This window comes from Halichoerus grypus, chromosome 7, assembly GCF_964656455.1.
Source record: "Halichoerus grypus chromosome 7, mHalGry1.hap1.1, whole genome shotgun sequence".
NCBI lineage: Eukaryota > Metazoa > Chordata > Mammalia > Carnivora > Phocidae > Halichoerus > Halichoerus grypus.
In genome coordinates this window covers 35,459,980-35,486,428 of record NC_135718.1, presented here as the reverse complement: position 1 = coordinate 35,486,428, position 26,449 = coordinate 35,459,980, and the positions used below count along the sequence as shown (strand labels likewise).

The 26,449-nt window shown below is 44.1% G+C and overlaps 1 protein-coding gene across 1 annotated transcript; it reads right to left on the bottom strand.

Moving 5' to 3' along the window:
* Positions 1 to 1,146: 1,146 nt before the first annotated feature.
* ANKRD1 (ankyrin repeat domain 1) lies at positions 1,147 to 11,437 on the bottom strand. The gene is made up of 10 exons (XM_078076851.1): positions 11,339 to 11,437; positions 10,046 to 10,106; positions 9,214 to 9,393; positions 8,200 to 8,337; positions 7,964 to 8,071; positions 6,641 to 6,739; positions 5,153 to 5,251; positions 4,809 to 4,907; positions 4,572 to 4,670; positions 1,147 to 2,015 (listed from the first exon to the last, which is right to left on the bottom strand). The coding sequence occupies exons 1-10, from the start codon at positions 11,350 to 11,352 to the stop codon at positions 1,905 to 1,907; spliced, it is 1,008 nt and encodes a 335-aa protein (XP_077932977.1). The 5' UTR covers positions 11,353 to 11,437; the 3' UTR covers positions 1,147 to 1,904.
* Positions 11,438 to 26,449: the final 15,012 nt, after the last annotated feature.

Sequence of the window (26,449 nt, the reverse complement as noted above, 5' to 3'; positions counted from 1 at the left end):
GAGGCACTGAAGCTCCTGATGCCCTTCGGAGGTTAGGAGACTGGATAAAAAAGGCTCAAAAATATTTCAAACCATCCTGCCAACGTATGTGTCCGTGAGCAACTGACCGAACACCTGCTCATGGACCAGGCCTGCACATGCTCTCAGTGTTGGAGGCACAGCGAAGGGGCCGCGTGTGTTCTTCCATCTGGGGTGAGTTTTGGGAGTGGGGGACCCCAGTGCCAGTGTTTCACATTGGCCTTCATACATTTCCTAAAGTGCCAGACGTTTCCCATGACCTTGCCCTTTCCGGTGGCCTCTCTGCCATCTGGAACGCTGTGCTTGAATAGCTCCAGCTCACCCTTCAGACTCCGCCCCAAAAAGTCACCACCCCAGTGAAGTCTTTGTACAGTTTCCCCACCCCGCCCCTCCCCATCAAATGGTGTGCCTTTGCATCTGAGACTCTCACAGCACTCTGCTTTTTTACTTCATGAGACTTACCACAGATCGTTACTATATATTTATTTCTGGGATTATTTCTTTAATATTCGTCTGTTCCAGGAAAGCCGGGCAGGGACAATCTGGTTTTCTCATCACAGGTCTTAGCTTAGCACCTGGTCCAGCACCTGGCAACAAAATGGCTCCCCTTGGAGGTCAGAAGTCATTGACCAGGTGTGTTTTCTCGTGGGCAGCCTTTGACACCCACAGCCGGTGTCCACGATAATCGTTAAACCTCAGATTAGCCCTGATGGGAATGTCCCAAAGAGCACTTGTTTAACGTGCAGTAATCATTCTGCCCACCAGGGGTCTCTTTCTCCCCACCACTGGGGCCCGAGGAACTTGAACTCTATCCTGCTGATGGTTTTGCCCAGCCTTGCTGCTCGATGTGTGCTTGTGGTGTACCAGCCACCACCTCTGCATCACCCGGAAGCTTGTCAGAAATGCAGAGTCCCAGCCCGCCCCCCACCCCCGCAACGGGAGGGATCGGAATCTGCATTTTAGCAAGATCCTCAGGTGGTCTGCAAACGTGGTCAATACTGAGAGGTACTATTTTACAGGACATTTCTAATCCCAAAAACTTGGAAGACAAAAAACCCCATCCAAATGGCCTTATTCACATGGTTCTTTCCCACCATACTTATAGAAGCACTTAGAAAGAGGTTTAGAATTTTGCTTTTATTATGAATATAAAATAGACATACAACATAATATACATTTACACATTTACACTTTGCAGTCACTTTCATCTTTTTTTTTTCAGCAAATTCACTTCTGCATGGCCCAGCGGCCCGCACCTGCCACGACACACCGCTTACACTCAAGACATTCTCTTCACCTTGGTACAACGTGTGACTTGGTAAGAAATACCAGGCCCAGGCATCCAACGGCTTGGCTTTACTGTCCTTCTCACAGAAGCCTTCATTCCACAGTTTCCTCTCCCGTCGCTACACGCCTCCCACTGCCCCAAACGTCAGCATTAAAAATTCAGGAGAAAAGGGGGCTGTAATCATCACCCTTGTCCTTTAAAAACACCTTGAAATATCTTCCACCAACGAGGTGCCCATGAGCAGACACCACCAGCATTACTGGTTAACGTGGTCTGAGGACAAATCTACAGGAAGGCTCTGAAGTGTTATATACAAATTAAGCTTTGCTCACCAAATGGGTCACCACGAAGGATCTGAATACCAGTGGCATCGAAGTAAATAAATAAATAAATAAACAGGAATAAATAAAAATAAATAGAGTGAGTTTCACTAAGGGAGATTCCCATACCTATATCCCTGTGCTTTCTCAAAACTTCACTAGGTGCAGCTTTACAACAGGTGGATAGGAGCTGGATGTTAGGACTGGTTGCTCTTCTCTGGGGCCGTGCCTTCAAAATGCTGGTGAAGAACAACGGGATGCGAGTGGTATCATTTCCTTTAGAAGGAGGCTATGCGAGAGGTTTTGTAGGAGTTCTCCTTGAGGCTGTCGAATATTGCCTTGGTTCCATTCTGCCAGTGCAGCACCAGATCCACTGGGGTCTTCCCAGCCTAATCAAAATACATGAGGAAATTTGACTTCCAGATGGGAGGCATCTATAAATTCTACACATCTTGCGTGCGTGCGTGTGTGTGTGTGTTTAATGAGGTAATGGATAGGTGTATGTTATTGAACTGTTTTATGCTTTCCACTATGAGTGATTTGCAGTTTATATTCAAATCAGCCCCTCAGTGTTTGTCATAGGAATGCTTTTGGCATTTCAGATTAGCAATGTTTTTGTTTGTTCCCCGCCCTGTGGGACTGTCCCAGGTATTGGTAAAAAAAAAAAAAAAAAAAAAAAAATCCCTAGTCCCTAGACAGTAAATGGCAAGAGCATTCCAAGTCATTTTGAAATTCAAAAAATGCCTCTCTACATCTCTGGTATCCTTCAGAAGAGGCATGGGGAGAGAGTAGTCAAGACCAGTTCCTATCAGTTTGGAAAATGATTCCTGACTGATAAAGCCTGTTGGTAAACGAGCTGCATGGACACCTTGGCTGAAGTCCTCAGGTGCTGTGCAGAACTATTACTGCTCCGAGGGGTGGAGTTTTCACACTGGGATCTCCTGGGAAATTTCATTTTTCTTGGAGGGGACATCAACGATGTGTAAATAATTTTTGAGACCAAAATGCTTTTCCCCTTATGCATAGGTCTCAAGACATTTACAAAAATGAATACCATGTCACCTCTCAATTCTTGTCTTTAAATATGGACAGTCTTACATTTTTCCACCCCTATTCATTTGGAAGTCTCTTTAACTCAGAGACTGCAACCTGGCAGCTTTGAGATGCAAACCAGCCTAGAGACCTGTTTGGTTTGGGCCCAAACAGAGCTTAGATTTTTTAAAAGTTGGAGTTAATTGGCAACAGTTGGAAATTAGGAGATTTCCCAAGTGAATTTGTGAACGCTCTGAAAAAATCAGAAGAGTTGGCTGGCAGGACACCTGTGGCTTCCCAGAGCAACAATGGTTTGGGGTGGGAAGAGCCATCACCTCTAGAAGCTACGCACACAGAGCCCTGCAGCCACCATGTACGTAATTTAGGTGATCTGCCTGGCCCCTGTGCTTATTTGAATTAGTGGCCCTGTAACCATTTTGGAACTTCCTACCTCTATAGCGTGTTCCTTGAGAAACACTCATTGGTACACATGATGACAGAGCTTGAGACAACAATAGAACAATGTACTGTGCGTTGTTTACAGTTCCCTTCAAGATGGTGTCCAATGGCTTAGTGGTCTGTTGGGGACTATCCAGCCATTGGATCAATGACATTAATAGTCCCAGGACCCTTATGCTGGGGTCTAACTGATAATTCAAAGCCATGAGCCCCATTGGTATATTTTGGGCTATTCTTCCATGAATTCCTTCAGCTCCTCTCTATTAGAATTTATCTCCTGATTTTCTGGCTACTTACACAGTCTCCCCAAATCTGTATGCTATTTCTCTCTGCTGGCAGTATCTCACTGCCTGAAAGCAATTGTCATATTTTCTGCAGTTTTGGAGATTTCATTAAATCTACTCTTTTTCTGCTGATTAAATTATTAGACAAGACCAATCCTCATATGAAGGATGAGGGGATCCGACTATTAACACTTTCCCATTCAAGCAGCCTCTATTTATTGCTTCTAACCTTTGTTCCTATCACCAAGACAGTTTTGTGGGGTTTTTTTATGATAAAATATTCCTCTCAGTCTCATAGTAACACAATAAGGGGAAGAAATTATTCACAATAGAAGATGACTGGGGTTTTCTTTTCCTTCTTTGTAAAGTGATCCTCTACCAAATCTTTCAAATTATTTCTTTGGGAATTTATATCCACTCCTCCCAGTGATATTTTTAAAGCTTATATTAGATGATGTTTGTCTGGGAATTGGGACCATGAGGAAAAGTTGGCTCTCTTCCCTGGCTTGCAGATGAAGCTAAATTAACACGTACTTGTAGAAGGGACTTACTTATACGAGCATTTTCAGGGCCTAAATATAGGAAATTATTTTGAGGATATGCAGATAAACCAAAGTGGAGAATGGATAGAAATTATCTCAAAAAATATAGGCAAAATCATGGCTAGCCCTGGAAGAAAGTGGTAGCACGTCCTGCTGTTGTAAGAAGGGGAGGACTACTCAGAATTACTCGGATTCAATATTGATTAATTTCAGTTCATTGGCTCTCAGCCCCACTGACCGCTGCGGAATTTTATCCCTTCAGGAATGGTGCCTGTCTTTATTCCTGACAACCCCAGGCCTTGCTTAGCCAGGGGTGGCCAGGGAAGACTGTGCTTAGGTTTGTGAAGGTGAGCGATTTGACCATCTTGTATTTTCAAACCCAAATCTTAAAAGAATCACCGGACACTGTGATTGTGTCATGATGCCTCCCCCATCTCTGACCAGGTGACCCGAGTCCTTGTCAAGGACTAGCAATGTCACTAAGGGAATGGACAGGGGCATTTAGAGCATCACAAGACCGCCCCCAACCCGGAAATCCTACCACTATGGGAGCATTTTCAAGTATAGGAGATATGCTTTTGTGCATCAGAAAGCCAGCAAGCGGGGGCTGCTTGTTTCAGGTACTTACACAATTCTTGATGTTGAGGTCAGCCCCATACATAATCAGGAGTCTGATCATCTTGTAACGGTTCAGCCTCACGGCATCATGCAGAGGGGTATCTCCTTCCTAGAGAAGCAGAGACCACAGGCTAAAGCGCGACCTGAGGTCAGGAAGTGGGTCCCACAAGAGTACCGGGCTTGGGGAGTGATTCCAGATAAATGAGGGCAGGAGCTGCGGGAGGTGGGACTTTGCCCTGGGACTCACTCGGTCTTTGGCGTTGAGGTCGGCCTCACAGGCGATGAGATGCTCCGCACACTCGTAGTGCCCGGTCCTCACAGCCACATGCAGCGCCGTGCTGAGCAACTGGGAAATTGAAGAACGCAACTGATTTGCGGGGCTCGGCGACAGAGGCTGTCCCAGACCCCAAGGCATGTGTGAGAGGACAAGTGGCCACTATGGTGCCCCACACAGCATGAGCTTCCAGCTGACCCAAATGGTGAGGTGGCTTTGGGAGAGGAAGGGGGAGGGTAGGAGGAAGCGGGGGAGGGGGGAGAAAAAGCGGGGAAGGGGGAGAGAAGGGGAGAAGGGAGAAGAGGAGAAATAAATACCTTATCCCGAGCACTGATTTTTGCTCCCTTATTCAGTAGCAATTTTAAGACATCCAGGTTTCCTCCACGGCTTGCCCAGTGGAGGGCTGTGGATTCAAGCTATACCAGAAGGTAAAAGGACATGATTTAATGTAAAGAATTGGTCAGAGGAGTTGATACTTGGTTCCTGAGACCCAGGAACACCAGATTTGCTAGGGCGTCCACGGTAGCAGCGGGCTGTCCCCCTCCGGACGACAACTACAATGACCGAGAACTACAATTCATTGAGAATTTCTGCATGCCGACAAGGTACTACGCAATTCCGATGGATTGGTCCTCCTAGCAATGTTATGAGGTAGGTGTGACCGTGCTCGTTTGGCAGATGAGAAAAACAAGTCTCCAAAATAGTCAAGTTTCTTGCCCAGGGAAGCACAGCTAGTAAGTATCAGAATAGATATTCAAACCCACATCTGCCTGGAACTTTTAGCCACTTTTGCCAAATATACTCAGAAGTTCTAGACAAATGCATTTTAAAATTCTGGCAGAATAAAAGTAGTCCCTTCCAAGAGATTTTAATCTGGATCTGTCACCTCTTCCTGTGTCCCTGTGGTTTTTTTCCTCATCTCTTGCTGGTTCTCTGCTGTCATTTGGGCTGGCACAGCCTCTGTCCCTCAAGTGCACTCGTGGTCACTGCACACTGCCCTCTTAGGAGGTGCCCTCTTCCCCACTCTGGCATATTCCTGGCCTTCCGAATCACACACTCATGAATGTTAGTGTCTTTTCATGCAAACTTTGGGGCTTTTTTAATTGCTTTCTTGTGTGTTTATCTTCAGGGTTCAATTTTGTTCAAATTCTTTGGACTTTTTAAATATCCCTCTTCTGCTTTGCTATAAAGTCAAATTGAGCTGCATTTAAATAAATAAAGCATTTTCCCAGCTCAATCTTCAGTCCATAAAATACGCTGTATGCTGGTATTTGTAGAACTCACAGTAGCTGAATTATTGAGGTCTGAATAGCAGCTACTTTCCATGGATGCAGTTCATTCCGTATGCAGTTTAGCCCCTGATCTCACTGATGGCATCTATCACATAAGGTGCACAGCTAGAGAATTCTGACACATCGCTGGCAGCCAAGGGGCCACGAGCAGACTGCCGTGTTTAGTGGAAGGACAGGGATGCTGAGAGGCAGGGGCTGACTGTATTACTTCTCAGTGATGCTACTGACTTGATACTGACCCAACTCTCTGATGAGGATATTGGATTGCGTGCAGTGGCTTTCGCTTCCCTCTTTTCCCTGGAACACTCCTCTCCTCTTCAGTATGGATGGAAAATACTTTCCACGTGACCTAGCCGCATCTCCTAACTTCCCTCTGTATGGAGAAATGAGCTTTCCCCTAGTTCTCTCAGATCAATTTTCAATCCAATCAGCCCCATTTTTCATCGTAGGCTTTCTCACGCCTCATATAGTCTACTTATTTTGGCTCATTCCCAAACAAAGAAATATATTTACCATATCACGGAATTCGATCTGGGCTCCAGCTTCCATTAACTTCTCCACAATTGCCAAATGTCCTTCTAAGCATGCTCTGTGAAGAGCTGTCCGTTTATACTGTCAGAAGAGGGATTTAAAAAGAGAGAGAGATAGCGATGCATATAAAAATGAGCATAAATCCTTTCTAAGAGGTATGAAACTGAGGACCCCGATGACCTCACTGGTAGAAACTCGAGTGCTTCTTTTTGAATTAGAAATGTCAAATTTACTAAAATTGCAGAACTAGAACAGTGATCCTGCAACTGAGGTTTGAGTTTCCTGCAGGTACATTTCTAAGTGCTCAGAGGTCTATATGGAGGGATGTGAACTTCAAGTTCACAACTACCTCAATGCTGACATTTCCCTTTCTGGAATTTTGTGCCTTCGTGGTTTGTGTAGAATTTGCCATGCAGATCAGACAGTTTTCTCCCACCTGGGACTATTGCTAGGTTGAATATCAAAAAGTATTCAATTCTTTTTTAGAGAATGGGGGACTCATTTTTAGTTCACCTTCAGAAATGATTCTCCATTCAGTTCAGGGGGGAATGGATACAAAAAAGATTAGTGTTTCTGGTAAGAAGGCTTCCTATGAATGGATTAATAGACTGTTTGGCCTAGAACAGCTGTTGGCATTATTCACTCCAGTGAATAATTTACAGACAAGGAAACAGGTCTAGAAAATGCAAATTAGCTGCTAAAATCAAATAGCCAAGTAGTGATAGACCCATCACTTGAACTCAAGTCCACAGAGTTCCTGTGTAGTGCTGATGTGTTTAGGCCAATCAAGGATGATGCTCTTGGGGCGCCTGGGTGGCTCAGTCAGTTAAGCGTCTCCCTTCAGCTCAGGTCATGATCCCGGGGTCCTGGGATCGATCGAGCCCCACGTCGGATTCCCTGCTCAGCCCCTCCCCCTGCTTGTGCTTACTCTCGCTCTGTCTCAAATAAATAAAATCTTTTTTTTAAAAAAAAAAGGGATGGCACTATTATGTATCTCTCTAAAAGGGACTTGTTGGTCCTGACTTATTAAAAATCTATCCCAAGAATATAAAAAGTTAAAGACAAACTGAAAAATCAGCCAGAAGGGTATGAGAATGCAGAAAATGATGCAATCCACAGCACGAATCCAGCCTCTTTTTTCTGGACCACTGCACTATCCTAATATGCTAGTGGCATCTGGGACAACAGCTGGAGAGACTGTTTCAGGTGGATTGCTTTTTGGCACCATGTTAGCAAGGCTGAAGTTAAGCATAAGAAACACAAAATTAATGAGCTGGATTTTGCAGTGCTTTGTAGAAGCCTTACCTCATCACAGACATCTGGATTGTTCTTGTCTGACAAGAATTTTTCTACTACTGGCAGTTTATTCTCCAGGGCAGCCTTCAGGAACCTAGGCACATCCACAGGTTCTATCTAAAGCCAAAAGAACAGCGCGAGAGCTACCGTGAGCTTTCCGACATCCGATCAAACCCTCCGCAGGTATTTATTCCCCGGCAGCATAATACCAGACATGTAATACTACCAAAGCAAACAGTCCTTACAATGATTTCAGGTTCAGGTTCCTTTACAGCTGGAACTTTAGTCTTCCTGTATTTTTTCCTTTTCTTCAGTTGAATGATGACTTCAAGGTCTTCTAAATTTTCAAGCTTTGATCTTTGTTCTAGTTTTTTCTTCTTGAGCTAAAAAAAAATTCCATATTTCAAAATATGGTGACAGGCATTCTGGTTGTGTCTAAACAAAATCTGCAAGGTCTGAGATAAGTATGTGAACAGGTGGAGCAAAAAAGTGGAAAAAAAAAACCCTTTAAAACTCATCTTTGACTTTGACTTAGTGACTTCTTATTCAAGTATTTGGGGGTCTACTTTTTTAGCTAATTGCCTTCATCTTCACTTCTCCTGCTTGTAGCATCAGCTTTTGACTCATTGGAGATAGGGTGTAGTCTGTAAGTGATGATCATGTAATCATTTCCATAAACAAATCCTGGATTTCTGTCGAATTTTTTATTTAACTCAAAAGAATCCAACAATAAGCGTTAAGCTCTGAAATATCAATGCCAGTCTCTTTCCGGCAGCCTACAAAGCAGGGCTCATGAAGCAGACTTTCCTGGGACTACTACTAACTAATGCATGTTTTATCTGCGATTAGTAAGGAATGAAAATTCACACGGCACCACGGAATTTGTCAACACAGGTAGTGAACACAGCCAAAGCCATGTTATTGAGAAAAAGAGGTCTCTCTTGTTTTGGACTAACTAGACGGTGTATGACATCAGAAATTCACTGGTCGTGTTTCTCTTTCCAAGTCTTTAAATCAGAACATAGTCATAGAACATTCAGTCATTGATTCAGAATCCAGAGGTCATAGTCTTGCTGAAGAATTAGTTCCTACAACCTGTCTTATAGAAGTTGCCTCTTTATGGGTTTGAATTTGGCAAAGAAACACCTTTGGAATGGTTGCATTTATTTTGTTTCTCTCTTTTCTCCTTCCTGCCTGGCACCCCTTTCTCCTACCCCATTCCCGACTTCCCACTAGTGGATTCCATGGAAGGCCCTTACCTCCGCCTCTCGCTCTTTCTCAGTTTTCCATTGTTGCTCCCTCAGGCTCAGCGAGTGGGCTGGAAGTGTCTTCAGGTCCTCTTGCTTCTCTAAAGTAACAGCAGCTTCATACTGCCCATCTCTGAAATCCTCAGGTAGGAACTCCCCAGTCTCCCCACTGCCATTCTTCTTCCCTGTGACCTGGGAGGAAAGAAAATTGTAGGGTTGGTAGTAGCAGGGCGTGTCCTGGGATCATTCTCCAGAGAGGAGGCTGCAGGGGAGCTCCGGTCCTCCCTGCCTGATGACAGCCACCTCTGTGCACTGTGCTCTCAGATCCCAGGCTGGGATGGGCTGCTGCAGTATTCCGGGATTACCATCAGACCACGGTCCTCCTCTCTTGGTAAAGCAAGGCTGAGGTTAGGTTGATATGTTTAAATGCACTTTTAATCCACCTAATCACATTTCGCCTAGGAAAACTGCAACCCCTCCATGATTATTTAAAATTCTTCCATTTCAGGTACTTTCGATGACTCTTGGCCTTGAATCGTAAAAGTTTCCAGACATCTATTCTTGCCATAGAACTTCTTCCCTAAGGCATCCTCATAACTACATGGGAATCCGCGCTTTAGTAAGAAAACCAAAGGAGAAGATAATAAATAGGAAATACAGAGAAAATTCATCACGGCCAGCTTCATTTTTCCAATTTCACCTATTTCATCACTTAGGCCAACCATGTTCCATATACCATATCAGAGTACCTGCGCATTATGCCTGAAGAAGGACATTTCAGTGTTCAAATAAAAATCAAGACTAAACCGGTTTTCCCGGCAAAACAATAACGGGTCTTACGTACCAACTCTTCCACCTTCATCACCATCATGTCGGCCTGAGGTTGGTTGTCTGTGTGTTTTCTCCTGTGGAATGAGTGCCTCAAGTCAGCCCTGCGGAGCCCTCCACACAGGTCGGCTTATATAGCTAGGGCCGGGTGAGGTAATCTCCCAACCTGGGAACCCAAGTAACACCCCTGCCCCCACCAGCGGCCAACTCAGAGGCAGGTGAATTTTCATTCCAGACTCAGTGTCTGGGAAGCAGCCGAGGGAGGGGCTGACAAGTAACCCCACTGAATATGTGAATCAGGAAGAAATGTGAGATGGCCATTCCTTTGGCGATGACTACACCGCTCAGCAATGCGCGTCATCCTATTTATCGAGAAGCCCAGGGACAGCTGTCTGTTGAGATTGCACCACAGCACCGCTCCTTTTCCTTCTCTGTCAGCTTTCACATGACTAGCCCTATCAGGAAAATGTAAATGCCCTGCATATCACACTGCCAGTAATATCTGGCTGATAACCAGACTTATCAACACTTCACTTGGGGGAAGTGTTGCTTCAGGACATCGCATTCCCGTCGGTAAACAGTCTGAGAGGAAAGGATCCGGGTCCTAATGGCCCTTGTCTATATCTGTTTGGAATTCTCTGGAGTGATGTCTAAGGCTAAAAAGGCCCCATGACATGCCACCTTACCATCATTATAAGAAATTGAAAGCATTCAGTAATGGACTTTTATTTTATGGTGTCACTGGCCATAATTAGCACCTGGCGTGCTTACTGTCATCTAAAATGGCATACTTACTAGGGCCTTTTTGGTGCAAATGGTGCCCAGCAAGATTAGAGGAGATCAGTTATTAGCAGTGGCATGATGCTGATTGGGTCATAGAGCCAAAGTTCTCATGCTATCGGTAAAACGCTCAGCTGTGGGAGCTTGTCAAAAATGCAGATCCCCTGGCCCCACTCCAGGGCATTCTGAATCCATTTATGGTGGGTCCTAGGAATCTGTATTTTTCAAAGCACCCACGTAATTCTGATGCATCGAGGTTTGAGACACATTGTTAGAGAGGCAGAGAGCTTTGCTCCGGGTAGGGGTGAAGAATACCCCTGTTTCTTATTCTGAGGTGTTAAATTAGATAAAAATATTTAGGTCTTTTTACAGTTCAAGAAGAGACTGGGATTGTACCTTCAAAGGCCACTTAAAACCTTAGTTTTTTTCAGTAAGAGAAACAAGGGGAGAATGAGAGAAAGGAAGTATTTATGGGTAGGAGTGTCCGTATATCATTTGAATTTCTGCCTCTGTAACCCCTCAGACTTACCCGCCCACCAACATGGCCGCCAGCCTTTTCTCCCCTTGAACGGATCAACCCGTGCATGTCTTCTGGAACCGCCAGAATGAGACACTGACTGCCAAAGGGAAAACACTGGTAGAGAAGAACCTCTTAATAACTCCTGTATCTGTCCTGGTCTCCTACTGTTCTTTCCCAAAAGGGGTTTTACTTAAAGGAAATCTCCTGGTGTTTTGTTTGTTTGTTTGTTTTGAGGCAGACACAGCTATTATGTCTTCCTTGGTTTCTCCATCCAAGTGAGAAATGGCCATTGTAGGTTTTCCTACCATTTCTCAGGGTTTTTAGTTCCAGACTTGACCCAAACTGAGGATAGCATTAAGAGATATCTTGGGGGGGCGCCTGGGTGGCTCAGTTGGTTAAGCGACTGCCTTCGGCTCAGGTCATGATCCTGGAGTCCCGGGATCGAGTCCCGCATCGGGCTCCCGGCTCAGTGGGGGGTCTGCTTCCCCCTCTGACCCTCTTCCCTCTTGTGCTGTCTCTCATTCTCTCTCTCAAATAAATAAATAAAATCTTTAAAAAAAAAAAAAGAGATATCTTGGGGAAGGGTCACAGGCTAAGAGTGCTGAATATGGAATCCCACAGCCGTCAGTGCCCTCAAAGCTCAAGCAAGACCAATGCTTTCATCTTACAGAGGGTGGTGAGGCACAGAAACATTCAGTAACTTGCTGCGGATACACAGCTCGTTGGTGGATACTAGGTTGAAGGGTTTTGATTCCATCCAACAGAAGCAGAGGATCACTGAGCTCAGAGCAGATTTTCAAGGGCAGCTCATACCTAGACGCACTCAGGGCCCAACCAAAACTGATAAAAGGCTCTTCAGTGTTCAGATCACCTCAAAAAATGCAAGCAGAAGTATGTGGAATAGCGGTGCATCAAGCCCTAGTCTTCCTCTAGTTTTCCTCTCAAACCTGGCTGATTCTGTATGGGAGGCTCCAGGAAGTCTTTTTTTTTTTTGAGAGAGAGACAGAGACAGAGCAAGTGGGGGGAGGGGACAGAGCGAAAGGGAGAGAGAGAATCTCAAGATCTCAAGCAGACTCTACATCCAGTGCAGACCCTGATGTGGGGCTTGATCTCACGACCCCGAAATCAAGACCTGAGCGGAAATCAAGAGTCGGACGCCCAACCGACTGAGCCACCCAGGTGTCCCTCCAGTAAGTCTTGAAGGGAACTTTATAGAGGATGACAGTTGAGGACAGTTCATGGAATGGGCTGAACTGAGAGAAAGGAGCGAGCTGGGCAGGTCGTCCATTATTCTCACGTCAGCAAAATCCCTACTGGGCCTCTCTGCTCTACTGTCCCCATGTTGGGCCAGTTGGCGTGATAACACAGGACAGGATTTGCTCTTCAAAAAGCGGTTCTAGATGCATTTAGCTCCCTAACAACACATAAGACAAAACTGTATTTTCAAATCATTCTTATCAAAATTGAGAACAGAACTTCTCAACCAGAGGCAAGTTCTTTGTCTCTTGTTTTTTTAAAAAAAAACTTCCTTCCTATAAAAGTTCACCTCGTGGGGGAAGTTCTGAAACGTGTATATTTGTCTGGATCATACTCTCAAACTAGGCACCACCCTGCCTTACCAAGAGGAATTGAGAGACAAAAGCTCCCAGCTGGTTCTACCATTATTTAGCAACCCAGCGTCAGCCATCGATGGACAGAATAAGCAGGGAAATGGTTCCTGGGCTTTGTCCTAGTTACCTCATGGGACTTTCACCTAGTTTCCACAGGATTTATGCATTTCAGTGGGACCAGAATCAGAAGCCTGTTTCCAGCCGGAGAGAGTGAGAGGCGAAGGAGCAGAGCCCATGGTGCTTACTACTGTCCCCCGAGTTCCAAAGATGGGCCCAGACACCACCCCAGTAATTGTGCCATAGCTCCACTCCAAGGACGATTTCGTCTTTCCAAATCTGGCGACATTCTACTTCTACTGTACTTCAGTGTGCTTCTACTAAGATATTTCTTTCTTATTATATTTTCTTAACTACATAAGTAATCGATGTGTGTCATTGTTGAAAAGTAAAACAACACAGAATGTTGCTTATTTGCAATCTTACCAAGTGTTGATTCGATACTTGATTTTTTCACCTGATAACGTGTCTTAGCGCTCGTCTTCTACCAGCACAAACCAATCTCTTTCATTATTTTATTTTATTTTATTTTTTTATTTTTTTAAAGATTTTATTTATTTATTTGACAGAGAGAGACACAGCGAGAGAGGGAACACAAGTGGGGGAGAGGGAGAAGCAGGCTTCCGGCTGAGCAGGGAGCCCGACGTGGGGCTCGATCCCAGGACCCCGGGATCATGACCTGAGCTGAAGGCAGATGCTTAACGACTGAGCCACCCAGGCGCCCCTCTTTCATTATTTTAATCAACCACGTGGATTTCCATGTGTGGACAGACCGTGGCTTATTTAGCCACTCTCCCATCTAGGGATATTTAGGCTGTTTTTCAAAACAGTCACTTTTATTTGCTACAATCAAAGACATTTTATAGCACATAAAATTTTATTGTTATTAACACTCCTTGTCCTTAGAACACCCACCTTGATACTAAAAGGAATGACTCCAAGGACTGTAGCCAGATTCTGACTCAGAAGACACCTTGTTCCCCTGTTGCGCTTATAATTGCTCATTTTGCCATCCCTCTTAATAGCCTTCCCAGAGCCAGCAGCTACTCACCTCCCTTGGCTCAGAGAAGTGGCTGACTTTGCCTGACTGGGAATCCAAGTATCCTTACAGCCAAGCCATGGCTCAGTTACAGGCTTGAAAATGCCAAAGGCAGGTCATAAAATGAAGCAAACAAGGGTCAAGGTTGTTTCTCCACCCCCACCAACCAGGAATGGAATCACCTGGATTTGCAAAGCTGAACACACTGGGGACACATTTGAGCAGGGTGGTATCTGCTTTCATCTCCTCTCAAAGGACAAAGGTAAGACTAAAGTCCTCTTCTACCCAGGGCTCTGGGTACAAAGTGCACGCACCCTGCTTATAAGCAACAGGGCGTAAACTTCCTTTTTGTGGGTATCGGCGGCCCCCAGAGGGAGAGGTAGGTGAGGGCTGTAGGTCTCACCTCCACACCTTATACCAGGTGCCTTGTTATAGTAAATTACATGTCTCAACCCAAATTCTGCACATGTGAACCCGTGTCAGCCAAGAGGCACACACGGCCACGTGGACTGTTCTATAAACTCAAGGAAACCGGCCCCGTTTTAGGCCCTCATACAACAAACAGCAATAAAAGCTTCAGTTGAGGCAAATGAAACCACATCCTAGCAGCAAATGTCAGCTCATTTTCTGGTCTAATCAGACGACAGGACGTTCCATGTATGGCCCAACACAAGATCTGACAAAGTCCTTGTACTCACTATAGGCCCAGGACTCCCAAGGGCATAACAAAATGTCTGACACATAGTAGGGCTAAATATCTAGCTAACACCTGGCAGTATTGTTAGACGCTTTTCTCACCACACCGCATATCTTGAATCCTCCTTTCAAGGACAAATAATTTGTAATATTGCTAATGCTAATTAACAAAGAATTCTTTAGTACTAATAAGAGATAAAGATGGTTAGAGGGCTTGTGGTAGCCTCTTCTGGAACATGCACGGCTGATAGGCTCTTCTAAATCCTGACTAACCCCAACAAGTGCACTGCACCAGGTAGGGTACGTCAGATGTGAACATTTCCCAGGGCCGTTAGGAAGGCAGGGCTGGGTGCATCTTAGAGTTGGCTATGAAGCTTTTAAAAGATGCTAATACTCCAGCCTCACCTTAGGTAAATGAAATCTGGATCTTTGCTCTAAGTTCCAGGTATTGGCATTCAAAAAAATTCTCCAGTTGATTCTAATTTCCACCCAGCTTTGAGAATACCAGCATGGGATATAGATTTAAGTGAACATGTATGTAAATAAATGTACATGTATTCTTGAAGGTAGAGGAGGCAGTCAAGCTATCCTTATGCCAGTTTCTGAATTTTGGTCGTTAAAGATTCTGCCTTTACTAAGATTATGGAAAACACACACACACACACACTTTATTCAATACTTATTTGGCCTTATTATGTGTCAGCCATTTTTATAGAGCTGAGATACACCAAAGCTCACAGCAGACAAATTCTCCTGCCCTCATGGAGTTTTTGCAGTTTTACTGAAGTATTTAAAGGCAACTGCAGACAACAGAACATGCTGCTTCTGCCACAAAGCCAAGGAGGGTCAGGGAAGTGTGTAAGCACGAAGGGTGTGGGATGAGGAAACAGGGAGCCTGGCTTTTAATCCTGGCCCTGCCCTGTGTCTAGTTGAGCAAGTCCTCTCACCTCTTAGGATCTCAAATCCTCCTGTTACCAAAGGAGAGTTTTGAACGAAATGATCTCTGGGGCCCTAAAACTTTATTGAGGTCTTCAAACCACTGAATCAAAAGGTAGAAATAAACATTCATGACTGCTGCATTATATGTAGATGGCAGAGTTGATTCTCCAAAGCCTCTACAAGAGGAAATGGTCCATAAAGCCTTCACTAGCCCAGTCATTTTAAAGACACACCCCCATTTGATAAACATGAAAATTTCACACCTTCTGTTAACAGGAATAGAAATGTCAAGAGGAACTTGGGGCCAAAACTAAATCAAAGCAATAGTCATTTTGAAAATGCTTTTCCAAACTCCCCCAGACCTTAGAGATCTCTGCCTAAATTCTTGCCTTTGCTGGAATCCATATAGAAAAAGGACTGATAAATGGACAGGAAGGGCTGTCAGAGACTTTATATTACAAAGTCTTATTTCTCCAGGTCACCTGGGTGGCTCAGTTGGTTAAGCGTCTGCCTTTGGCTCAGGTCATGATCCTGGGGTCCCTGGATCGAGCCCCGCATCAGGCTCCCTGCGCAGCGGGAAGCCTGCTTCTCCCTCTCCCACTCCCCCTGCTTGTGTTCCCTCTCTCGCTGTGTCTCTCTCTGTCAAATACATAAAAAAAAAAAAAAAAGAAAGAAAGAAAGAAAGAAAAAAAAAGTCTTATTTCTCCAAACAGTGGGTTCTTTTTTAGGCCCCTGCATTAATTTCCATAGTCTTAGTAAGGCAGAGCCTTTAACAACCAACATTCTGAGCTGATGATAAGGATGAGGGGACTGTCTCGTACTACGGGAAGAATGGGTGTACAGGAGAATCAGCTAATGTGAATGCGTAACGATTCCCCTTCCTGCTCCTAAATTTTCTGAAAAGCTAAACTTACTTCATAAAAAAAAAAAAGGTCCAATTGTCATAGTAACGCTCTGAAAAGATTTTGATGCAACTTTGGAATTACTTCACATCCAATTATATAGGACATCCACTTGGGGTAAGAGATAAGTGCTTCTGTGACTGCAAACATAGAAGGGAAATCCATTTAACGTTTTTAGCCAGTTTATTAAAGCAGGGAAAAATTATTTTTTAAATGCAATTTCTGACCTCAGGTAAAGAGTATTGGAAAAAGTGTCTTGGTGTAGTTTGGAGTTTCCTAATAAAAAAGAAAGTGCTGCAAGACATCTTAAGTATGGGTTCTTTGGGAAGCAGAGAAATTTAGTAAAAATCAGTAAAATCACTGAGTGGTCACTGAGTCATTGGCCATTAGGAAGGGCCAGGCTGAGGCAGGCAGGACCCTTCCACTTGAAAGCCTAAAACCTCCCTTTGTACACAACCTGATACTTAAAATCTCAATGCAACATCATTTCTTATGGTTCACCTAAATCTTGGCAGTTTAGTCTGTTTATCACATTCTAGCTTCAGAAAAGACCATCACCAACAAAACATCCATTAAGCACATTTTACAATGAGTCTTACTAGATCAAGGGAGACAGAGCTGAAAGATGAAGTTCCTGCCACTAAAATTCTCCTGGAACTACCCCTTTTCCACTGGTTCAAAACCCTTTTTATAACTAGGTATTTTTGAGTTCTTTTGAATATTGAATTTTGGCATGTAGGAAAGCCTTCAAGATTGTCTAGTCCAGGCCCCTAATTAAACACCTTGGAGCAAGTGACACCTGAAGAGGTCAGGTGGCTCGTCCCAAATCACATGCAGGGTCGGGGTACAAATCCAGGTCTCCCTACTTCTAGGCCCATCCTCCATCCCCAGATGAAAAGTATTTTTCTTCACAAAGATATGCTAGCTGATACGTGGTGCTCCATTCCCTTCAAAGTAAATGCCCACATATGTAATATTTCTTGTTTTCTATCTCCGCTTATACAGAGGGTTATAGATCTATCACTTTAAAAAAATATATATAGGCTCTCATTCCTTGGAGAAATTGCTGATTCCAGGTTTGGGACAAGGAAGGTACAAGATGAGCTTAGATATTCTGTGGCAGAAAGCAAGCAGGTACTCATGACTAATGTAGGATTTGCCAAAGGAGCAGCTGTAAGGGGCTCCTGCTATCCAAATTTGGGATATGTTGAGTGTCAAAAAGAATAATGATGGTAACTTAGGAATGAAACAATCTATTGGGTCCTTAGCGATACTCAATAAATAAATAATATAAATACGGGGCACCTGCGTGGCTTAGTTGGTTGAGCCTCCGGCTCTTGGTTTCTGCTCAGGTCATGCATGATGCCGTGGTTGGTGAGATCTGGTTCCATGCTCAGTGGGGAGTCTGCTGGAAGATTCTCTCTCTCTCTGCCCCCCCCATACTTACGTGCCCTCTCTTTCTCTCTCTCTCACTCTTTCTCTAAAATAAATAAATCTTAAAAAAAACCTTATAAAGTTTATAAGAAAATAAATAGTATAAATATATAAACAAGTAAATAGAGAAACGAAGGGAAAAGGAAACTCTTCTTTATAGAAGAATGCCAGCTAATTAATGTAGAGAGAAGGCTAAAATTAGAACGTTCATCCCAGTAAAATAATTGGCCCAAGCAAAACTCATCGATGAGTGCTGAAACTATTTTATGAAAGGTCTCTGGGCATCAGGATATTCTCATAGTACTAAAGGATCACACAGAGATTATTTATTAAATAATAAGGGTAAAAAGCACCTTTAAAATGGAGAGACCCAGTGCCACCACTTTCATGAGTGTCCAAACTCATTTTCGAAAGAAGCGCTAGGGCTCAGGGCTCTATTCCAGTGGATTCTATTTTCCATCTAGAGTTGAGAATACCATCCTAGGGTTGAGATTTACGTGAATATGTATGTAAATATACATGTATATGTATTTTTGAGGTTGTAGTGAACAATTAAGCCATCCTTGTCAGAGTCTCAGAATTGTGACTGTAAGACTTTGGGAAAAAATACATCTTATATGCAAATTATTCATTCAATGTTTATTTAGCCTCTTCCTGCGGGACAACCTGACATTACGTATTTCCTAAAGGGTTGCAATAAGAAGCGCACACCAGCATTTATGAAATGTTCTTACCACAAATCATTAGCCTGAATCCAATCATGAGGCAACATTCAGACAAATCCAGAACGTCGGACCTTCAACAAAACAACCAGTTGGGCTCTTCAAATAGGTCAATGACTTGAAAAGCCAAACAAAAAAAGAATCAGCTTTTCTAGATTAAAAGAAACTTAAAGGGACATAACAATCAAGCAAAATGCATGAACTTTGGTTGGATCCCGTAATTTAAAAAACAAAAACCATAAAATACATTTTGGGAACAATTAAAGAAATTTGAATCCAGCTTGTATTTTAAACCCTATTAATGATAGTTTTCTCATGTGCAGTAATGGTTTCGAGGTAATGGAGGAGGATGTCCTTATTATATATTCTGCATTATTTAGGGGTGAGATGTCATGATACCTGCTTTCGAATGGTTCAACAAAAAAAACTCTGTGTGTGTGTATGTATCTAGAGAGAAAAGGCTGAGAAAAAAAAGAGCACAACTATAAAATATTAACAACTGACTCTGGGTGAAGAGTATAAGGGTTCTCACCGACTGCTGTTCTTACCATTTTTCTGTACCTTTTCAAATTTGAAGATAAAGACAACTTCTTAGTAAAATAGGAACCCTAGAACATAAGCTCCGTAAAGCAAGGGATGTTTGCCTGTTTGTCTCACCGATCGAAGCCAGGCACTTAGAGCCGGGCCCGGGAACACAGTAGGCACTCGGTGAACCTGGGTCTGGTGCGAAGCAAACACGAAGAAGGCGGTGGGCTCGGCGTCCGAGGGAGGGCACGGCAGCGGGGAGCAGGCTGCCTGCGGGCGTGGCGCCCCGCCCGCCGGTTTGCAGACCTGGGCCCCCGCGGCCCGAGCCCTGGGCCTGCATCCGCCTCTGGGCCGCCGGCCGGGCGGCAGGTTGGGGCGAGCGTCGCGCAGCCAGAATGGCTCACCCGTGACCCGCTTGCGCGCCCCCCGCCGCTGTCCGCTGGAAATGGCAAGGCGCTGTTTCTGGCGAGCGGATAAAGATGTGGCCGCCGTCCGCGCACACCTGCCCAGGCACACCCCGTGGATCCAGGGGGGAACCTGAACCCTTGTCGAAGCTCTGTGAGGTCCCAGAGCCCCCCCACCACCCCCCACGCAAACGCTGAAATGGAAAGTCTTCTGGGAAGGTGGCAGCTGACTTCTTTCTTCATTTACTCTCCTTTCCTGCCACCAAAACAGTGTATTGCTTTCAAAAGATGAGTTTTCTAACATTTGACCGGCGGATGACTTCTAGCTTCATTTCCAAATGCTGGGGTTGACTGTGTACTAATGGCTAAAATATGAATAAAAAATGGCCCCGGAGGTTAGTGGAGAAGGAGAGTCCCTGTGGGTGGTGAGGCACTCAGGTGGGCGACAGACACTGTGAGTGGCTCAGCCCAAGGCCAGCCGCCTAAAGGTGTCTTTCCTTCCTTCCTTCCTTCCTTCCTTCCTTCCTTCCTTCCTTCCTTCCTTCCTTCCTTCCTTCCTCTTTTCTCTCGCCCCCTAGCCACCTCAAAAACTACAGGGACTGAAACTAAAGGCAGGTGAAGTTCCGAGGACCCAGCCTTCATCTTCCCTGCCACCTGGTAAGTGGAACCATGCCCTCCTGATAAGTGACTCTTTCAGAAAGAGGTCCAGACACTTTTAACTAGAAACAACCCCCCCCCCCACAACCCCAGGCATGTCATCTCTTTCCTGTGTCAACCTGCAAGGGAGGTGACCTTACCTCTCCCCCTTAGAAGGAGCCTGGCAGGGTTTTCTAAACTGAATTCACATAAGAAAGGGAAGAGCCTCTTTGGAAAAACAGACTCTTCTGCTGCCAACACAAGCAGACCTTTTAGGGAGGAGGGAAACTGTAACCCCTCCAAGATCTTTGCTCTCCTTCCGAGCCCCAGGCTCTCAGGTTTCACAAAGGAATTTATAGAGCAGACTGACGCCTCTGGGGTTGGAATCAGCTCAGGACTAAGAGGAGAGCCCTGACGCGGGCTAGGCACTGTTCTCTGCTTTGTGCGGGCTGGGGATTGTTTACCAGGGGATGAAAATGTCATCTCACTGAAAAGGAATGTTTGGCAAGGAAATGACCTCTGGAGGCACAACCCAATTGCTCTCTGGGGACTCAGTTTTGGTTAGTAACAGATCAGAACGACCAACCTGGACAAAGCCCTACTGGGTAGGGCAGGGAGGGGGCTGAGGCTTACGGGAGCTTTGTGATGCTTAAAGCAACTCCTGCCTTCAAAGGACAGCTGTCCTCTTTTCTAGGTAAGTTATGTACCGCAAATGAAGGAAAAGGGGGAAAAAATGAGAGGTTAGAAATCACTTAGGGAGAAATAAAAGGGATGTTTGACCTGTTGGTGTACGTGTTCCCTACTTAGCTCAGAGCTTGACCTAGGTCTTCTCAAACCCGTGGTTAGGGGACACCAGATGGTGTGGGGTGAGTAGCTCTGGGGGCTGACATCTACACTTGAATGAAGCAGAGATGATGTCCTTCCTTATTTGGTGGCTCTAGAAGTCACATTCCTTCCTCATCTCTCTTTCCACGGGGACCCCGCCCTGGTCAGCAGAAGCCCCAGCCATTCAGCAACCCCCACCCTGGCACCATCTTATCGCTGAGTCTTCACTGTGGAATTCTGAGGCCCACCCCAATGCTCCGGATGGGCTTCAGCCCATGGCCTGTCACTTGGCTTCTCTTGTGATGACAAGCAGATAACATAGCTCACGTGCCTTCTCCTTTTCCTGCACACCAACCAGAGCCCAGCTCTGAAAAGGAAACGCACCACAAACCAAGAGAGATGGAATTTTATTTTTATAGAGACATTGTTAAGACATTGCAGTAAGCCTAGAAGTATGGAAAGTGCTTCTCCATGTTGCTCCAGTGTATCTCCTCAATCACCATAAGATTTTTACAGATGGGGAAATTAGTGGGGACAGAGGTTAATTAAATAGGCAGAGTCACATAGCAAGCATGAATGTGTGTGTGTTGGAGGGTGGGGAGTAGGCAAGTTCCAAGCCCAGGCTGACTCCATGTCCAGAGCACCTTTGTTGTAGTTAAATCCCATCAGAACTAAGCATGTCCTGATGGCAGACCCTGTCAAGAAGATTTGCCAAGTTCGGGTATCATTGACTTCAAGACAAATATCCCTTCTTCAAGGCATGGTATCAAAAGGTACATTTCAATATGCATCAACATCACTGTGGTTACAACCACAAGTCAAATGCAATGGACAAAGTCTCTATATCTGAGAAACAACAAGAAAGCAGAGAAAATATTTGCTAAACACATCAGTAAATGAATGGATATAAATATGAAACAAGTGGCAGGATATATGTCCAAATTGATAAATACGAATGAGTTAAATGCCTCTTTTAAAAGACAAATACTCTTATATGGGGTGAAACAATACAAAGCAAGCTATCAGTTATTTATAAGAGACACACTTATGCCAGAATGAGATTGAGAGGATGAAAATAAAGGGGTGGACAAAGGGATCCCATGTAAATGCTACGAAAGTATGCAGAAGGGGCAATATTAGTACCAGACACAAGAAATTTGAAGCACAAAGCACGAAATGGGAGAGAGATGAACATCCAAAAAGAAGTTCTACCAATAATTAATGTTAATGCAGTCAACAACATAGCATTGGGAACATCAAAAGACCAAATCTGTGTACTCAGGCATGCTAAAAACAGGTACGTATAATAAAAAAGTACTGTTTGGACCCGATAGAAACTTGCTGTCTCTTCCAATGGATAAATTGTCTGCAATGTATTTAAGGCAGGGAGCTTAAGCTCAGACTTCCAGATTGGAAAGATACAAAGTATTTCAGGGAGATTATTTATGCTGTATGAGTATTTTACGTCAGGGAAGCATTATGACAAATAGACCATGAAAATCACACCACATCCTAAGGAAAAACAAAAAGCCACAGAAGATTCTTGGAGTGTCTCTTCAGGAAATCCTCAAGCACTCAAGGCCTTTGCCAGTTAGGGTAATGTGTTCATAAATTTCCCCTAACAAACTCATTCCAGCATCAGAAAATGACAAATCAATCAAACTTTAGAGGATTGATAGCTAAACTCTTCCAGGGCTGTGGGCATGAATCCAGGAAAGGAAATTATGCCAGAATATTGAACCCCTTCCTGCCAAAAATGGAAAGAAAGACAGAAAGAAAACCAGTTACTTCAATTCACATCTACCACGTTTTGGGCAAAAGAGTGAGGATTCGCTTAGAGCTTCTCACAGGGGAGATGAAATTCCTAGCAAAAGTGTGGAACTGAAGCAGTCAATTCTTAAACAAATCTCATCTTCTCCAGCAGGGTGTGGGGGGGCCAAGAAGCTAATGAGGAGAAAGGTTGTCCACAGGATTCTAAATGATTTCTTGTGAAGGGATGAAAATTGAGTTGATATTGAAGGAAAACCTAAGAAGTAGTACATGCTAATCTAGAGTTTATTTATTCTGGTAAGTGCAAATTAGACAACGAATTGGTTAGAGATGCTGATAGTTTTCCAAGAGAAGAGGACTTTTTCTTCCAGATCCTGTGTCAGGTACCTGGGTGAGATCCTTACACCTGAAGGGGATTTGATGTACTTGAGGTCACTAGTACTTTACGTTCTACATCCACACTGTGTGGGAACATGGACTGGAGACCCCACTAGGTCATTGACCAGCAAGATTGGCCGGTGTGTGAGAGGGTTAGCAACATCAACACACACACACACACACACACACACACACACACATATGTAACACATGTATATACCTCTATATATTAACTACAGAGAGAGAGAGAGAGAGAGAAAGAGAGAGTGTAAGTTGGGTCTCTTTCTGCCTCTTCTTCATTCCTTGTATTCTCTTTTCTCTTTCTCCTCTCCAGTCCAACACTCTGCTTCACTCCCTGTGTGTCTGCCAGTAGGTAGGTCTTGTCTCTGCGTGTCTCTCCGTGGGGCTCAGTGTATTTCTCTCAGTCATTGGCTGCCTGCGCCTCTCCCTTCCTCTCTCTGTCCCCCTCCCTTCCTTACTCCTGCCTTTTGCTCTGGCTGTAGCCTCTGCCCCTGCTGTTATGATGCATTTTCTGCTGATAGACTGAGCCGTAAGGATGCCCAAATATGGTAACGGTTTCAGTCAGGGTTGAGATCATGGTAGCCAGGCAAAGCTCACACCCTGCACAGTGCTCAGGAAACTCAGGACTGTCACAGACCCTGGCGCACCTTGTATCCTGCCTCCTGAGGTCAGAGGAAACAGAGGGATGAGCCAGACCCTGGTTTATGAAAGGCAGCCGAGGCTCTCTGTTGGTAGCTGCCACTCGTTACAATTCAGTCAACTTTCCATCCCAGAGCAATTGACATTCATGTCTCTGTTATGATCGCTTTGCTGTGCCCTTAGTGGAGGGGCAACCATCTTCCCTAGAATCATTTAGATCATTAGAGAAAATCCACCGGATAAGGAATGTTCAGATACGACAATGCAACTATTGAAAGATTTTTTTTTAAATTCACCCTCCTTTTAAAAGAATGTTCAAAGAAATTGCCACATCAGAGTTCTGAAATGTCAAGAATTCCTCTCATTTCTTGCCGTGGTTAATGCCAGGAACATTCTAGAACACTGCACTTGCTCCTTCCTTAGACTGAAGGACAGAGGATGATTTTGTTTGCCTGAGATTCAACCCACCTGAGAAGTATTTGTCCAAGGTGCTCCTTGAGCTAAAGGCTGGCTGAAAACCTTTCACACCAATCTATGGGAAAATATCTTTTTTTATTAAAGAGCTTTGCTTAATCAAGCATTCCTCCATGGCGTTTTAGGGATTTTATTTTTACTGACTCCTTCTAGAACCTGCAGGAAATCTTCAAAATGGACGGCACCAATTTCAGCTACAGAAAATAGCTGCAGTGAAGGTCAGGGGAGACAGGCAATTGTGCAGACTGTCAAGGGTATAGCTCCGTTTTTCCATGTTCTCTTTTGTGATTTTTTTTAAAGGGGAATCCAAGTCAGAAAGGCTGGGCAGCCTATCCCTTAAATTCATGGTTCATGAAACTGATTAGAAAAGGCTTTTAAAGTCTTGTGGAAGGGCTCTATAGGGTGTGAAATTTCCCACCTAGGACAAATTCTGAATTATAATGGGACTCTCCCTCAACCTAACCTATTTATTACCATTTACTGAGCACTCACCCTATGCCACCCCCTGGGATAAAGGTTTAATTAGTTCATATAAATCTCATAGTCATTTTTAAATACAGATATGATTATTTCCCCTCTTTTACAGAGGGACAAATGGAGCCTGATGGGTTAAAGCAATTTGTTTACACAGCTAAGAAGGAAGAGATCTGAGATTCAAACCCACAATTGCTGACCTTACAGTCTATGTTTTCAAATACTTGTCTCATGGCCAGACTCACCACCTAGAAGTCCAGATAAAGAGAGAAAATTGGCTCTGAGCACCAGTGGCAACAAATGTCCCAGATGGGGAGTCTGCTAACCCTCCCCTGGGCCTAGTCAGTAAATCTCAGAATGTTATGGAGATCATCATAGGAAGAGCTACTCAGGTTCATCAAGCCCCATGCCATTTGCAAAGCCTGGTATCTATTATCTCAGATGATCTTTTCTAGAACTCTGTGACTTAGGGGTTGCTGTTCCCATTTTAACAGAAAAAGAGACTAAGACCCAATGAGGTTAAGTACTTGCTCACGGTCACATATCCAGTAACTTCAGAGCCGAGGCTTGGGCCAAGTCCACCTGACTCTTTGTCCAGTGACTTTTGAACTGCTTCTCCTGGGCCAACTCCAATCCATTGATCATGACTACTCTGAAGTGTTTTGAAAAACAGACTCAGGATGGATCAAGACTTGGTGAGAAAAAGGGTCATGATTGATTAGCCATGTCTGCATGGACAATAGAGTGAGGAGTGGCGGCACACTTGCCACAATTACGTCACCTCTGATCTATTTTGTGCAATCTCAAATCTTCCAGAAGAAGGAATGAAGGCTGATCTCAGAAATTCAGAGAATAGTCAGAATTTGAATTGAGTCGATTCCAACTGAGCTGAAACAGGATTGAATGAATTGAAGTGAAAAACTAATGTTTAATATAAATAAAAGGGAGGTAATTTGTAATCAAAGTAATATCTGCTGTAGTAGTTATTTCCTGGGGCACAACGACACTAGAAGTCATAAAGAAGTAGTTAGTTGCTTGGCCTGCTTATAATGAACAAGTTTGGACCTTAAAAAAAAGGAAGCCAATATAAAGTTGAATATTGTTAACACCTTGTCTTTATATTTAACATATTGAAATAAGACCTAAATAAGTAAATTTCTTTTTACATATAGATTTATTATCAATGGAACAGATAAAATGTGGGTCGATAGATTGGCAGCTTAAGCAGTACAACTGGCCTTGTCATTGGTGGTGTGATTGTCCAAAATTGTCAAGAGTTCTTGGTAAAGTTCCAAAAAAAATAAGCACTGTATAATCTTCCCTTGATTCACATGGTAGTTCTGTTTCTGGAAAATCCAAGGTCTATTAAAGCTATATAAAAATACCTTGTATTTTTTATATACAATGGAATTGGGTCCCTCAGATAATTATAAAATGTCTTGCAGGACGCAGGAAGGACATGCTGGATATGAGACCATTCTTGGTGTGGGATAATCCCATGCATTCCTGGCAGTCTGGAATCCCTGGACTTGCCCATTAAGTGTCAGTGCAGTCTCTCATTCACTGTGTCAACCA